At 39.2% G+C, this 17031-nt stretch overlaps 1 protein-coding gene across 1 annotated transcript in view; it reads right to left on the bottom strand.

The window, feature by feature from the left end:
- The window catches only part of LOC136106616 (protein FAM169B-like), a 37032-nt gene that overhangs the window by 7375 nt on the left and 12626 nt on the right, over positions 1 to 17031 (bottom strand). Inside the window, 6 exon segments of the mRNA XM_071813682.1 lie at positions 5118 to 5285; positions 6252 to 6268; positions 6856 to 6931; positions 13078 to 13081; positions 13872 to 13967; positions 16723 to 16856. Of these exon segments, the coding sequence (XP_071669783.1) occupies positions 5118 to 5285; positions 6252 to 6268; positions 6856 to 6931; positions 13078 to 13081; positions 13872 to 13967; positions 16723 to 16856 (495 nt within the window).

Here is a 17031-nt window from a genome sequence, read left to right as displayed (position 1 = left end):
CACATGATGGGTAGTTACTCTTTCTTCATGAGCCAAAAAACTGAGTATATCTCCAGTCCCATTGTTAGCTGCCAGCCCAACAGAGATGTTGGATCCCAGCAGTGTTGCACCATACGTTCTAAAAAAGGGACAAACTTCTCCTCAAGAAGTCAATAGCTTTAAGAATTCCTGTGTGTTGCAAGTGTCCTTATAAGTTTATTATTATCTCATGTAGTCTGTCTCCTATAAATCCTGATGAGACTGCTGTGCAGCAATCCCAGGAGCTGAGTGATTTATGTCTGTGCTCCTAATTTTGTGTTGAGAAGACAACAAAAACTGGTAATGTCTAAAGGCGTTGTAAATAAAGAAACCATGAAGCCATTCTTCACCTTGTCCCTGGGAAACATATTAGCAGAGTCATAGCCCACAGCCGCAGTGCTATAAAATAAACAAACAAACCAACCTTTGGAACAAAGGCCACTTTGTCTCTAGTTCCCATCCAACAGCAAAGAGGTTCCTGTAAGCTGCTGGTGGCCCAGAGGTGACCACTGGGCTCTCCCACATTTGGTTCGGAGCTTTATTTCACTGCTGAAATGCACAAACACGCCGCGTTTTGAGGTGAGTGAGGAGACAGGGAAAATCAGGGCGATGGAGATGGAAGTCTTCATACAGTCTGCCCTTTGGAAGCCTTTGATCTGTTTGGTTAGGTCACGAGTGCCAAATGACCAGCTTAGGAGCCAGCAAAATGGTAAACAGATATTACAAGGGCAGGAAAGCAGACAGCCATTAGCATTCCCAAAGAGCCACAAACCAGAAAAGAAACAACAATCCAGTCCCCACATCCAACAGACCCAAACAAAACAAGGTTGTGCATACTGACTATTTCCCTGCAGAACAAGTTGGCTTTGGCACACGCATGTTTGGACAGGCCTTCTGCGGGCTGAGCGCTTGTGCAAAGGGTGGGGAGTTATTTCTGCTGAACAGAGCCCAAGGTCAACCCATTGTGTGAGTTTGTATGTGAGAGGGGGAACAAAGGTTCTGGCTTCAATAAAATTAAATGAATTCATGTCTTGACTGGTATGTAGACATTTCATTTTTATTACAGCCAGAACTTTCAGTCTGCCTCAGAAATGCACATTAAAAATATTATTGCTAGAAAACAGAGGGAGAGAAAAGCAATTACCCAGCAAGATTCCAGCTAACTGTCTGTCAGGTTAACTTCAATTCTGATTTTTTATTTTTTTTTAAGAAATATATGTAATCAGTGAAAAATAAAAACCTATTTTCTTTTTAGGGATCTATTTCTAGGGAATACCACCTGGGCCACCAAAGTACTAAAAGAAATTTGCAAAGGCTTGTATGAAGAAAGGTGTGAAATGGATTTCAGCTGAGGTAGCCAGTTCCAAAGAACATCCCTAAAGTTCTGGATAGCAAAAAGCAGACACTGGGCCAGGGTTGCTTTTCTGCCTCCTTTATTTCGGCTTAGAGGTTTTTTTGTCAGTTATTCCCAAAATGTGGAGAATCTCCAAAAAATGAATGAGAAGCCAACAATGCATTTACTCCTTGTTCAACTGCATGTTTTACAGCCTTCTCAGAGGACCCAATTTTGTTAAGGCTGGTTTGACTCAAGGCAGAGAGAACTCTGTCTTTCTCCACATTTTGACTCCTCAGGTTTGACAAAAGGTACACAGTGAGCTTGGGAAGGGACAAGATTTCCTTCCTTTTTGTACCACAGACAGCTCGGTCCACGACTGGGCAGCTTCTATGTGTTAAAGAAACAGTAACACACAACAAGAAGAGAAAAAGAAGTCTTTTTTTTTGTACATAAATAAGCAGGTTTGTTCTGATTTATTCTTAAAGGGACTAAGACACTCCTGGCTCACAGCATCCTCCAGCTTTCTTACTGATTTATTTGCATGATGAATCTTCTACATTCTCCTGACATTTATGTGAATGTGGTAACAGTCCATTTTCAGTAATTACTAATCCTCAGTAAATAAAAAAGAAAAATTTTCAGGGAATTACATGGTCTCACAGCACAAAAAAAAAAATAGTGTTGGTAACCATGGTCATTAAACTTACATCACTTGACAAAACACATTATTTTTGAGGTTTTCACAAAGATTTGGAGCACGCCAAGAAAAAAAAGAATCCGAAAGAAATTCTTTGAAGAGTATAAATCACATCTCAAACCCAAAGTATCTACATCAAGGCTTTCTGCAAAGTATTTCAAGTGCTGCAGGTTGCTTTCTGCACAGAAAGGTACAGGGACAGGAAACTGTAACGTCCTGTTGTACCTTTAAGTAGCTACACTCAGTGAGCTCTCACTCCTCAGCTGTCTAACATGGAAGTCGCTGACATAGATAAAATTGGAGACATTTATCTTGGCACGTGACAAAGTGTCTTATCAGCCTCATTAGTGGCTTAGTACATCTCATCAATCTTTAGCATACCCAGCGGTAAACGCTGCGAGCCTGTCATTGGACAGGAATAGGCACATACCAGAGAGGCTGGGGTGATGATCTGTGTAGTCATGAATAAATTTTATTTCAATAAAGGTGTCTAATGCTCACGAAATGTGATAGCCTTGAAGAACGAGTCTTCTGTTTATCTACACAACAGGTGCAGGATGGCCAGTGTCGGTAGTTGCCAAATTGTCTCAATACCTTGACTTGCAGTTATGGCATCTGTGAGCAAGGCAGGTGCTCAAGGCCACCTGTCCCTCTTCAGCTGACTGTCAATAGAATCTGGTTAAGGACGTTCGTAAGATGGATGGATGTGTGGAACTGGACCAAAATTACCAAGTTCACTTTGTACCAGCCTTCTAGGAACCGGCAAATGGAAATGACTTTACAATATTGCCGAGACAGTTAATTGGAATCACTAAAAAATGGAAAAATTAGTTGGCATGATGACAATGATGACACACACCAAATCAGTAGCAAAGATAGAAGAGACTCTCTTCTTTGGTGATCATTTCTAGGATTCACCCAAATGACTTACATCTGAAAAAGCCACGCTCCACAGGTCTGTTTTGGTTTATTTGGTTCCACTGAAGCATGTTTTTTATTGTACTGTAGATAATTCACAGATGAGAAATAAGAGTTGAATACAAGATCAGTGTAAAAGTCCCAATTACCTAGTGAAGAAAATAAAACTATAAAGAATGGTCAGGTAATTGCACAGTATGGAAATAAAGGGAACCAGAATCACATGGTGGGCACAGAGGAAAATAACTTCTTCCTGTGACCAGAAGCTGTAATAGAGGTCCAGCACAATATAATGTCCTGTACTTAAAGCTGCTCCTACTAAATGTTCTGACCAGGACAGTAAAGGAAAAAGAACTTTCATTATGATTTAAAAAAAAAAAAAAAAAAAAAGGTAAAAAAAAAATGTAAAACAACCATGTGAACTACAACTTCTAAGAGAAGGTATTTATCTTAGCCTGTTTTGGGCTTAATAAATCCATGGCTCTTCTGGAAAGCAGTGAGAATAAGATAAGCTACAGCACGGCTGGTACGAAATTGAAACCAAACAAGTTCAGAAAGAGGAATTATTTTCTAAATGCACACAGCAAATAGCAAAAAGTGACACAAACAACAAGTTTCAAGCTTCCCGAAAAGGCTTTGGCAAAAGGCTGCAGTGATTTGTGACACCGGCCAAAAGCTAACAAATATAGCTGCCCAGAGAAAAAAAAACACTGGCAACAAAAGACAGATGCTGACAAAGCTGGACTTGAAGAATTTGTGTTTTATGTGGACCTGGTTTAAAACCAAACTGTGACTCTCAACTTACTCAGAAACAGTTTCAACTTGGCTAATACTCCACCCATAACAGACTACTGTGCAAATTCATTTTACTTAAGCATGAATCATTACAGCCCATAGAAACGTTTCTTTCCAAAAGCTTTGCTCAGAAATATTTATGGACTTAAAAGAAAACGTACTTTGGCAATTGAAGTGTTTGCCAATTACAAACAAGTTCATCAGCGTACTGACAGATATGTACAAGATCCCTCTACCACAGGCTGAGACACTATCCATCACTGATGGCACAGCAGCACTGTACCAGCACTGGCGTGTACAAGCTACAGCTCAGTGTGAATAAGCATTTTGCACATCCCGAGGCAGCAGAAGTGCAGAATATATGTTTTTTTCCTGCTTGCCTTTGGGACTGTGTCAGAGAAGGCACCTTCAGCCCAACCTCTGGACTCCAATACAATCCACTGTGCGACTCCCAAGTTGTTTCTTATTCTTCTCTTTTCGATAGACGGCTACTGATTGCTGACTTGAACTACACATTTACTTCCAAAGATACCAACTTCTCTATGTTTAAGCTGCTGGTATCAAGATGACACCCATGAATCTTAAACACAGACTGGTAATCAGCTCCTAAACAGGGGTATGTGCTCAACTGCATACCTGGAGTTATTCTAATAAAGCCATTTCTGCTGTAGACTGGTTACTAGCAATGTATCTACATTAATTGAAACTCTCTGCTTAATAGAAGATCTTCACTAAAGCTCATACCGGTGCAAGTATCTCTGAAGAATAAAATACCTTGTCCCTTTTCCATGCTAGTTAATCAATTAATGATGAAATCACTTAATTGTCATCCTCTACACTGTATCACAACCAGACAAAGCATTCCAGGTCCCATATACACCTCCCGCTACACAACACGGCCACTTCTCCACATGCACCCCAGGGTATTTATTGCCACTTCTCACCACCCACTGCTCCTGACACACTGGTTTTCCAATGTGAACTGCTTTCCTTTCCTCAGATCACATTCTCCCCAGGATGTCGCCCTTCATTCTGTGGGCAGGCCCCACATTCTTTGTTCCTAGATGTACGACCTTCTACTTGGCTGCATTAAAGCGTAGTTTATTGGAATAAGCCAGTATCTCAGCTCATTCAGTGTAAGTGAAAATAGAGTTTGGAGCCATCGTGTTTAAATGAAAGTAATATGGACGGCTTCCAAATTCTGAGAAGGTTTGTTCCCCAGATTCTTTCTGCAAGAGATTTGATATAAAAATGTAAATGAGAGCCAGGATTATTTCCACTGAAAGTTAAACAAAAGGATTACATTTCTAGCTATTAGGAACCAATGGATATGTCTCTCTAAAATGACCTTACCTTTCATCTTGATCAAGAAATAGGCAACGGCCTTGCCATTTCTCCACAGTATCTTGGCACATTCGGTGGTAGAATGAGGTAGAAGGAATGCATCATCAGCTGAACTCCCTTCCAGCGTTCCAAAAATAATGTAGTTCAGAACAAAGAGGACAACCCTTTCTTCAAATTCTGGACCTTAAGAGAACAAACAAAAACAGATCGAAGAATAATGAAGCAGAGAATGGTATTTTGCTTTTCATAAAAGGCTTCAAAATTAAAAGGGGTTGGGAAGGAGGAGGTCCAGGAACATGTACACCTAATTTGAGGAAAATAACTCATGAATTCGTTCAGACAGAATAACAAAAACAGTTTTTCTCAGTGCTCCACCCTCTATCCAGAAGGCATAGAATAATTTAGTTACAATTTGTAAAGCCTGACATATCTCCTGTTGTCACAGGGAGGAATTCTAAAGCAGTTGGAAAAAAAGGATCTTGATTGCAGTCCTAGCGAACAAGTCACAGAACTGGAAACAGGAGCAAGGCATCTAATCCTTCCCAAAAGCTAAATAAAGATGGGATTCCCTGTGTTATCTTGGTCACCCCTCCCCTACTGCAAAGAACTTTATTAAGCCAGGACCTTACTGAGGTGGACACTACACAAAACAGAGAACAACTACAGTCTTACAATGTAGGTGTAACACGAACAATTCGTTTCTATGCTGTGCTGCTCAGTAGCCAATCAACCGGACAGGAAGATGGAGGAATATAAAGGAACAAGATCATACTGGTCACCAAGGTAGAAAGCGGTGCAAACAAGCTTTATATGAATGATGAAAAAGAAAATAAGAGTTTCCACAAATGATAGCAAAGTACCTCTTAGCAAGAAGGGGTGAGATTTCTCTTTTCAGATTTTTTTCATTCTCTGTTGATACAGTAGATGCTTGAAAGCCTGAAAAGTCTGTGTTTCTGCCTCAAGTTCTATCTTGCAAGGATTTGTATCTCAAAATCCCTCCAGTTCAATTACCCACAAAAAGCCTATTTAGTACTCTGAATAACTAAACTCTATGTATGGCAGATATTAGTGAAAGATGATAGAGGACCAGAACCATCATGACCAAAGCTGGACACAGAGGGTTGCATAGGACACAGAACTGACTTAACAGCAATACAAATCTCACATGTGGTAGGTACTTGACTTCTTTGATGAAAAAAAGACAATATGCTACCCAAATCTCTCAAATTATGAAGTAATTGTAGCCTACCAAGATAGTTTATTTGGAAAAAGAATTACAGATACAGAACCTATTAAGTAACAACAGTTTCATAAAATGAACACAATATAAACATTATCTAAGGAAAAATACATCGTAACTAGCTAGAGATGACATTGTTCCCAAGGGCAGTAACACCTCCCACCAGTCGGTCAAGCAACACTAATGTGAAGAGTTATTGCTAATGCAGTAATTCAGTTTATCTGATTATTCCTTTAGTTGGCAGTGAGGGTAAAGTAGAAACAAACACTTAATAAATCCCACAGATCAATCATAAACTGCATGCAGAAAATTGTTTTGAGAGGGTTAATGTGCATGTCACTGTGCAATGGGAGACACGTGAAGTACTTGGTGAGCCACGAAGCCCAGATCCCATAGGTTATAAAGCACGAGCTACAGGAGACCAGAGATAATTCCATAGGATTGTTCTGGCTGGGAACTTCCAGGGTAAAGGTGACTGTTGAAAATAGCATCCCTACTGAAATTCACCCATCCCTAGAAGGATCAGCCATCTTTACTACATCTTCAACAGGCCACCAACACCAGTTCACATAAACTGCCAAAACTACAAAAGGAAAATAACAGAGGAACACAATTCCTGCAAGTAAACACAAAAGTGGTTCTGAACCTTTCCACAAGCAGCCTCAGATCTGTTTCTCCCTCCAGCTGTCTCCAGTTTGATCTGCTCTGAGACAGCAGAACAACAATTGCATTTCAATTTCACCTCCATGTCCCTTGATATTCAATTTTCAGTACCGCATGAAGCACCAAGTGAAGGTAATTTTTCTCTGGAATTGATGTGACTTTGTTGTGACAAGCTGTGTGCCATATGAATTAAGCACTTCCTGCACAACATCTGTTTAGTAAGTTTTAGTTTTATTGGGGACAGAGAGAGCCACCCAGCTAAAGGTTGTGTTTCTGAAGTTTCAGACTTTCCCCTGTCTACATACATATATATGCACGTATTTGTACCCATGCAAGTCAAACACAAAACTTTTCATATCAGTTTTATGAAACAGTTTTTCAGCTGCCTATGTGATTTGATTTCACCATATCTGTACCTTTGGAAAACAGACTCCTAAATCTCTGCATGGACAGCTATTTGCAGAAGTTCAAATGCATGCAGAGAGGTTTCTATCAACGAAGGACAGATATATGCACACAAAGATACACTTTACCTCACACAGTTGCTACGCAGAACTTACACCCCACTTCTTCCCATCCTTCCTGAATTTTTCACATAGCAGAAATAGGTATTTAAACCCTACTCGTACACATTCATCTACAGAATCAATTGACTGCCATTAGTCAGACAAGAGAAAGACGGAAGCAGCAACAGTGACACTGGAATTGCTCCCAAGCAAGTTCAGAAGTTTTAACATGTGGTCATTTCAAAGGATACAGAATAGATTTGAAGGTTCTAGAATAAAGCCAGAAATTTCATCATTTATGACAACCAATACATCAAGCAGCAAGCATTTCAGAAAAAAGAACTTCTACTATGCATATACCGGTAACATCTACCTAAAGAAAGTATGTGGCCACAACTCCAGGAGTGCTCAAGAACATCAATATCTTTACTATCTTTGAATAAGGTAGATAGCATACCCAGTTTCAGACAAAAAGATAAAATATCATATAGGAAGTACGTTGCAAAGAACAGCATGGAGTTCCCGCCTCTCGACTCCTCGGAGAACGCACTGCCCACTGGTTTTCTGTGCTACCCAGTCTGGGACAAACAAGAAAGCTGAAGGTCATCTACCAGTTATACACAAATTTACACACAAGAAGTCAAATGGCTCTACCAGGATTCATCATTTACCTGTTCTAGCCTCAGGTTACACAAATGTCACTGATGCACTCAGGTTGGTTTCCCTTTTTGCTTAAGCCTCTACCAGCTCTTGCTGCCTTTAAGGCTGGAGATTCCACTTAGCTAACTTACATTTCAAATAAATTATTAAAGCATGTGCCAAAAAGCATTACACTTTCTGGGTTAACAATGAAGCAAGTATTGCACACAAAGGCAGATGCCTGTTTATAGCACCAAATTCTATTCATTAACTATTATGCACTTACTTGCACGGGAGTTTCATACTCTTTCTGTGATGGATTCAATCTGTTCCCTCAATCCCTTCACTCTTCTTTGAAACGCAGCAGCCGCTGCTCCATTACACATCCACGAAACACGCGGCTGCAAAGGGCGCTGAGTCAGAAAAAGGGAACATAACAGGTCGAATTCTGACTTTAACGAGAGCTGCACAGAGGTCTGGCACATAGTTCAGACACGTACAAGACACATAGCAAAGGTCAGAAAAGTTTTTAAAAGCTTTGAGGAAAATAAGAAGATGCATAACCATGTTCTAAGGAGCTACTTTTATACAACATTTACTGTGCTGTTCAATTATTTAAATGTGTAGAAAGGAACACTAGTTGACATAGCAACTGTCACATCGCATTACTTGAGCAACCTTATCTATATGGATGCTTTCCTTGGAGGAAAAACATTTCTCCAGATTTCACACGAACATATGTACTTTGCTTTTTGTTATCATTTTTCAAGTCAACATCTGGTCTGCAGTTAAATCCATCCATGCTTCCCCATATTCTCATTTTCATTTTATAATAAACTTTAAGGAACACTATTTCAAATCCGAATATGTTTTGTGAGACCACATGTTCCTTCACTCTCCTTTCCCAGTCTTGTTCTTTCCAAGACATTCAGCTACGTTCACCTGATCATAAGAGATCAAGTTTTTGCCAACAGTAAGTTGCACACATCGCATGCACCCTGTGAATCATGATGCACATGATTACAATGATCTTGCAATTGCAAGACTTAATGTGCTTGATCTTGCAATTGCAAGACTAGATGAAGTGGATTAATTCCAATACATTTCAGTTCACGATTAAGGGAGTACACACACACTCAGCTGGGTGGCTTGTCCTGTAGGCACTCGCTTGCTAAACCTCAGTACTTTGATGACTTGCAGTCAGACAAATATATTCAGAGTGTTGCAAGGAATTGAGAGTTTGTGAAGCACGCGATTCCATACCACTGTGGGTATTCAGAATACAGTACTGAAAAACACTGAAGCAAATTAGGCACTAAGCATAATGCAATTGCAATTATGAAATGTCTGCTTTTGCTAGGCAAACACGGATTCCTTCCCAAACCAGGTCCAGATTATATTTTTACTTTCTAGGCTATACTGGCCAAATGTTCCCACACTGGTGTGCAGCTATTTGAATGAAACGTGCACATCAGGAGTCTACACACAGAGTAAAGGAGAAAAATTAAAGCAACGTCCGGCTTGGTACTTCTTTTTCCTGAGCCTTCATCTGAATTGCTGAAAAGCATCCCTCAGTCACAAATGAAATTAAAGGCAATATATGAGAGATATAATCTGAGTTTGTCTAATGAAACAGGCTGCCCAGCACAGCAGTGGAGTCACCATCCCTGGAGGTGTTTAAAAGCCATTTAGACAAGGTTCTTAGGGACACGGTTTAGTGCTAGAGTTAGGTTATGGTTGTTCTCGATGATCCTGAAGGTCTCTTCCAACTGTAATGATTCTATGATTCTAATCTATAAAAATGTACCCGTTCTTCACCTTAGGTAAAATGTTCTTTACCTTTATTCTGGTGGTATTTCAGATTGACAGCACACTTACAGAGGCTGCTTCTGCCACGTTTCCACCTTGGAAGGAGAATGTTAAATTAACCCAACAAGTAGTCCCATGCAAATGAGCCTAGATCAGCTCTGCTAATGGAGCAAGCTCAGAGACCCTGCATTAAACTGTGTTCTGCAATGTTGACTTACCCTGAACAGTTGTGTCCCCCAGTTCCCTAACTTTAAAATGGAATAAGAGTTTTTCTTTCTCTTTCCTAAGAGTCATATCGAAATAAATACATCAAAGCTTGGGAGGCATGCAGATGCTGCAGCAGTGGCAGCCATTCAGGTATCTAAGATAGATACCTTTCCTGCAACCAATTACACTTTCTTCTACAATCTGAGTTTTACTCAGTGATATGTTGCAAATGTCTTGTGATAAATGTCGCATGGCATCTAACAGTTATTGTAAATTATTACACACAGCATACAGAAAATGCCAGAATAGGGTATGTTTATTTAGTTTTATGAAGATGCTAATCACCCATGCTATGCTCAGTAAGCCCTTACAACACAATTTACATTCTCATAAAAATATCTGTACAGATACACTAACAGAACAGAACACTCAGTCCATCAAAAATAGATTAAAAATGCTCCCAACCAAGACCAAGTCCTATAGAAAAGCTACCATATTCATTTTCTCTTTGAAATATGCAGGTCATTTCAGAGCATGAGCTACACATCACTTCTGGACAACCCATCTGATCGAGATGATCACACATAAATTTCACTGTTGGAATCAATCCCTCTTTAACCCATGTTCAAGAATTAAACGCCACCAAACTTTAAAGCTCTTAACGGGCAAACTTGTATCTAGGCTGCTAAATTCAGTTTTTTTCCAGAGCCTAATTTTAAATTACTAGAATGTCAAACATAAATTATTACATTGACATAAATGATTAGATTGATGATATTTTCCTTGTGAACTGTGGGAAAATAAGTCTATTACAGTGGATAGTATTTCATTAGTATTATATACATAATTTTATCTATGCAATACTTAACCTTTATAGCTGTAAACACACATAAAGCTGAAAAAGGAAATCCCATCACATATGAATGCAAAATACACAAGGTATATAGCTTCCTCATTGAGATTAAGGTACAGCCCAGGTGTGTGGTCCAAAGCACAGTACATGAGGACAACCAGGAAATTTGCTTCTAAGAGCACTCCTGGTGTGAAGTAAAACTAAAACGCAGCACATGAGAAAGAGATCAGCTACAGCAAGACCCTTTGCCTCTCCCACCTGGATGAAACTCAAATTCACAAGCAAAGTGTAAAGCTCAAGAGAGGAAAAAAAATTACAATGCAACCTCTTCGATATTTTAACTTTCTGCCCATATCCTGAAGAAACAATGTCTGAGTTAATAAATATTGCTCTTCTTTGAAGGAATTGGTTTTGAAACAATTTGATATGTTCACTGGTCAGAACAAAAGGTCATATAGGTAAGCAATCCAGATGGACTTGCCACTTCCCACTGTCTGCTGACAATTCCAAATCTGCTGAACTGTGGGAAAAATATTTGGACAAACTACTTCGAATGTATATACCCATATGTACGCACATGTATATACACACACCCCAGCTGACTTTAGAGAATTAAAACTTACCAAAACTCATCTAAAGAAAAAAATCACATCAGTCAAATCTGATGTGTGGAGGAGGGCTGGCCACATGTTTATAAGCATAAAAAATCCAGAAACAAAGAACCTCCAGTAAAATCCTTTAAATCACACATTCAAAAGGAAATACTAAAAGCTGGATGATGTAGGTCTCACTTAAATAACTAGACTTACTGACCTCTGGGAGACTATTTCTCTGACTATGGGCTGGTGACTCAATCTGAAGATTTGCAAGGGGGTCACTGTAGCCAGTCTGTCTGCTGTTTATAATATATTAAGGTGTTTATTCTGCTAGGTTTAAGCTTTTAATATAGATAGCTATCATATAATTTAGACTCTAATATGGACTTGTTTGACTTGTTCCTGTGGGAAACCATTTTTTCCTTGTGTATATGTATCTCATTAATACTTGTTCCTAATACTATTAGCTCTTCTAACTGAAGATTCGTGCTAAATGCCCTGTTTGCACCTGCATTTATTTAATAATTCTTTATTTTTGCATGGCAGTTGTTACAGATCCCACGTGTGCAGCCTAAGCTATTGTAATGCTGTTTTCAACTACATTCCTTTGAAAACGAGTCAGCAGATACGCACAACTGTGTAGATGCTTCTCTCCTTTATTATCACACCAGTGCCTATCTCTCTTCAGAAAAAATGTTAATGGAATATATAATGTCAGGAAAGTAATTCTAGACCAATAGTTTTAGAGGGACTGGAAAGTTTTGTAACTACACTTGTAACTTGGAAAGGTCTCCTACCTTCAACTACGTGAATTACAATCCGTTAGTGAACATCCCGTTGAAAGCATATGTAAAAGGAGCTGGAAAACTTTGCAGAATTCACCTCTAGCCACGGATAATTTTAAGCTGCTTTTTGTTCTTATGAAAAAATCTATTGGTTACAAGGTTTGGACTGAACAATGACCACTAATAGTATCTGTTCTAGGAGTGTAAGACCATTAGCCGACACAATTTAGAACTGAACATAGAGCGATAAAATTCTTTGCCTTGTCTTTTTTGTATCATTAAGAATATTGGCTATAAAAGCCTTCCACGCATAATATACAGTTGATACTTTTAAAAAAAAAAATAAAGAGTATGTTTTCAATCACAGATATCATTAGTTTGCTGCCACATTTGGAAGCTGACAGTTTCAGAGGCTTCATGTGTTCTGTATTCCCTTCTCCAAGTGACACAGTAAGGCAGTGCATAGGTTCATGTCTTTGTTGTAAGTGTTCCAAAGGTTTTATAGCCAGTTGCTTCACAACAGCTCCAAACCTCCTCATTTAAACTAGGTCAGTCGCAACCTGTGCTTTTGGCACTACGCAATATGGAGTCAAGTTTCCTGTCAATGACAGTGGTATATCAAGACTCACTACTTATAATTGCATTTTTTCATATTCCATAGTCAAAAACACCTGTCTAAGAGAGTAACTAGGAAGAAATAAGGCTGTGTCTGAAGGCACTGTGAGCCCAATAGCAGAAAGATAAAACTTAGATACTCCAAGCAGTGATACTGTTGATACTCCAAGCAGTGATTTATGAAACAAAAACACCAGTAAGCACACGCTGACTTCTATTGACTGTAACGCAACTGGAGTGTAACCCTGTCGGGCTGTAACAGGACAACACCAGCGCTACCAGCAGGGAGCAAGGCAAAGCTCGTGGAGGTTAAAGAATATCTCAGGAGCGCTGCCACGTAAACCAGATCTAACTCAATTCCTGAGCACGGGCTCACTCCAAATTTACCCCTCACACACCAGTAGTGGAAATAAGAAGCAAGTAAACTCTGGACAGAAGACAACATCATAAAGCAAAAATAATAAGAATCAGGAAGATGTAATATAGTTTCATATATGTATTGGCTCCTGTTTAAGGATTTCAGTATTCTATCCAATCTATAATACATTACATTTCACATCGTCTTGAATTAGAAAAATACTACCCCATTAAACAAACTTAGAAAGAATAACAGCTTTACCCAAGGTGATTTGTCAGCTACCAGCAGACCTATGCATAGATCTTAAAAGCCCTGATTGTCAATCTTCCCTTCAGTCAGTAGCCCACCGACACAAATCCCTGACAGGTAAACCGAACCCATTTCATACTCAAAACAATCCCCCAAATACTTAAATATATAAACCAGTAGCCCATCTTAAAAGTAAAGAAAGTCCAGCTACTCAAATTTCAAGATATTTTGACCAATTCTAACCTCTTTACCATTTAGACCAATTAACAGCAACATTTTGCAAGTAGAATTATTTCAGTAGACAAAGACAAAACACACGTAGGAATCTTCAAGTTTAACCTAAAAAACAAACAAGCCTCGCAGCTGTTTGTACTGCAAAGCTCCCAAGGAGTATTTCTTGTATTACATGCACTTAGGTTTTAGTAACACACATTGTACAAGCTTAACACAACAACCTCTCAATCCTGAACTTCAAGACACTGAAATATACACAGTTTTCTAATATGATCAGCACGTAACGCTAATTTAAAAGAAATCAAGCTACCGAAGTTAGTAAAGAACTTAATGCCAACTTACAATTAGTACATAACCTGACTCTAAACACTGCTACATGTAGACAAATGGTGTTATGAAAGACCAGACACATCAAATAAAAACAAATACAACTTGCACTTCTTACAGTATCATCCAGCTGGGTACTTGTGTTTTGCAAACAATGAATTAAGCCTCAGGGTACAGGGAGTATCAAAGCATTAGGGTAGCGCCTGGGCAGTTTATCTGTGAGGCACAGGGAGGGTAGATAATTGGCACAAGGTGGTTATGTAGCAGGCAAAGCTAAAATCAAAATGTAGCTCTCAAGCTCTCAGTCTTAGACTAAACTTCTAAATTACGTGACACATAAACACAAAATTACTGTGCTCAAACAGCTCTATATGCATAGAGATGACTATTTCCATATGAATATTGCAAATGCTCTCATGTAAGTTTAGGTACAGGCAAAGAGCATGCATAATTTAGCACAGTATGTACTGTACTTTCAAAAATCTGGTCCATTGTGTATGTGTGGGTGTGCCTCTCCCTCTAATTGCACCCATTTGTCAGTTTGCTATGAAACTCAAATCAGTCACGTGATACATTTAATATTTCTTGGTGCATGAAAGGAGTAGTATGAATATGGATTATTCAAGATAACAACTTTAAGTTGAAACCAGTATTCACCAGTTTATGAGTGCCAGAATCCTGAGATCATCTCTGCAAAAACTGGACTCCTGGAAAAAAACTGAAAGCTGCCTGAAATCTGTATTCAAGAACTTCTCAAAATCTCAGTATGTTCTGGGTATTCAGTTGTTCTTTGCGTGCTTCGAATACAACAGCATCGATGTCATTGTGGCACCTGGGAGAATTATTATAGTGAAAAGGCCAATATTATCTGCAATACTGCTACAATTGTTATTTTGCTTTATAAGGTAATGTGCACTTTCACAGGTGCTAACAACATCAGTGCGAGCCGATGTTTCTGTGTACAAACGCTGCCAGTGCGCTTCCATCCTGACCTGCAATAATCCTTGCTATTCGTGTACCGAATGCTTGACCAAAGACTATGCCATACCAAAAAGAACTCCTGTGACCCAAGCAAGCGGGCTGACAGCCACTTAACACTTGCTAATTAATTATTCATGGTTGCCAGTTCTGCCACTTGAAACCTGCTTTAAATCAAAGGCATAGAGAAAAAAAAAAAAAAGCCTTGTAACTGCATTATTCAAACATCAAAATCCTCATCCTTCAGGTTGTAGGTATATAATAGAGATCATTCGCTCAGATGTTCACTGGGGATGGGGGCTTTACACTCAATTTATTTTTAATTACAAAATATCAATATTCTTTGAGCTATTTATTATAGAGTATAAGGAAAAAATACAGCAAGAACATTACCATTACTTATGACCTTGACTAGCTGTCTGACTGCAGATTAGACTAGACCAGAATTAAATGAATGCAAAGAGAAATGTGTTGCTATGAGACTCAAATCAGTCATGTGATAGATTTAAGGTCTGATGAGAAGCCACAATATCAGGATAGTTCTGAATCAAAAGCCAGAAGTCCGCCTTCAACTGATCTCACTGTTCAGCTATTGCAGGAATTATTTTAACTTACCCTCCCTTCTAATGGAACAGCAAATGAGCCTCTAAAAGTGCAACCAGGCACGAAAGGCTGAGGTAACAACACAGAAGCCCTGAACTGGGGGATATTTGCATTTTCAGGTTTGTTTGTACATAACCCTACACGGTCCACTAGAGGGCATTAAAAGAGTATTTAAAGGTTGTCACATTTCACAGCTCAAAGATGAAGCTGCCCACCTGAAACAGCATTTTTCTAGAAACTACTGCATGTTATTTTACTAAAGAGTAGAAAAGCCACCATGTTCCAAACATGTATTTCAACTAATCCTCTTCCTGGTTTGATAGTACAAGAACGGTTAGCCCAGTACACCTTTTATGATCTAGAAAATACCCAGACTAACAGGTTTACTAGGTTAACTCAAGTCACAATTTCTAATAGGCCTGCTCAGGCATCTCCAACACGTTCCTCAGGTGGCTCAGGAAAGGACCATAGAGCATTGGCACCTACAGTATTTATGGCATCTGCCAGTCACATCTGATCAGAATTGCTTTGGGAGAGCCCGTATTAAACATTACACACAGAAGTATTGGAAAGGATGGAAACAAAAGACAAACTATATCACAAATACCTCCGTAAACTGTACAGCAGAGGTAGAATACAGAGTTGCATCACAGCACAAATGTCTCTCAAATTCACTCTTGATGTGGCCCTGTAGGGAGGCAGGTCAAGATGCAAAGTTCAGCTCAGTACTTCAAACCCTCACCCACACTCAGAGGGTTTTAGGCTTGTAGCTTAAGCTTATCTCTCATTTGCAGCACACAAACTATTTGAAATAATGCAGAATCTGCTGATCTTAAGAGATTTGTAATCCGGTCACACCAGTTTACCCCTATTCACAGACAGACTATGAGCACAACCAACAAATTAGTTCACAAGTATCTAACTTGCAGTACGAAAAACATCAGCCTACTACCTCTTCTCCTCCAGGGATCGAAAAACCAGCAGGAGTGGACGATGATTTCTTCAGGAGTTTTTCATGGTATGTTTCACCATCTATTTGCAGAACCTCTGGATCTCCTGCTAATGTATCTACCAAGTCAAGGCAACCTGTAGTTAAAATAAAACACACAATATTTTCATTTTTTCAAATGAACTAAGAAACATGAGTTTTAAAACCTCATTTCCCCCAGCAGCTGCTTGGTATAGCTGGGCCCTTACTGTTCACATTTGGTATAATCCCCATGTAAAATAGTGAGGCTGGTAAAAACCTTTCTATATGTTA

The sequence above is a fragment of the Patagioenas fasciata genome, chromosome 12, assembly GCF_037038585.1.
Source record: "Patagioenas fasciata isolate bPatFas1 chromosome 12, bPatFas1.hap1, whole genome shotgun sequence".
Lineage (NCBI taxonomy): Eukaryota > Metazoa > Chordata > Aves > Columbiformes > Columbidae > Patagioenas > Patagioenas fasciata.
The sequence above is the reverse complement of the archived record's forward strand: the minus strand, read 5'-3'. Positions and strand labels throughout refer to the sequence as shown.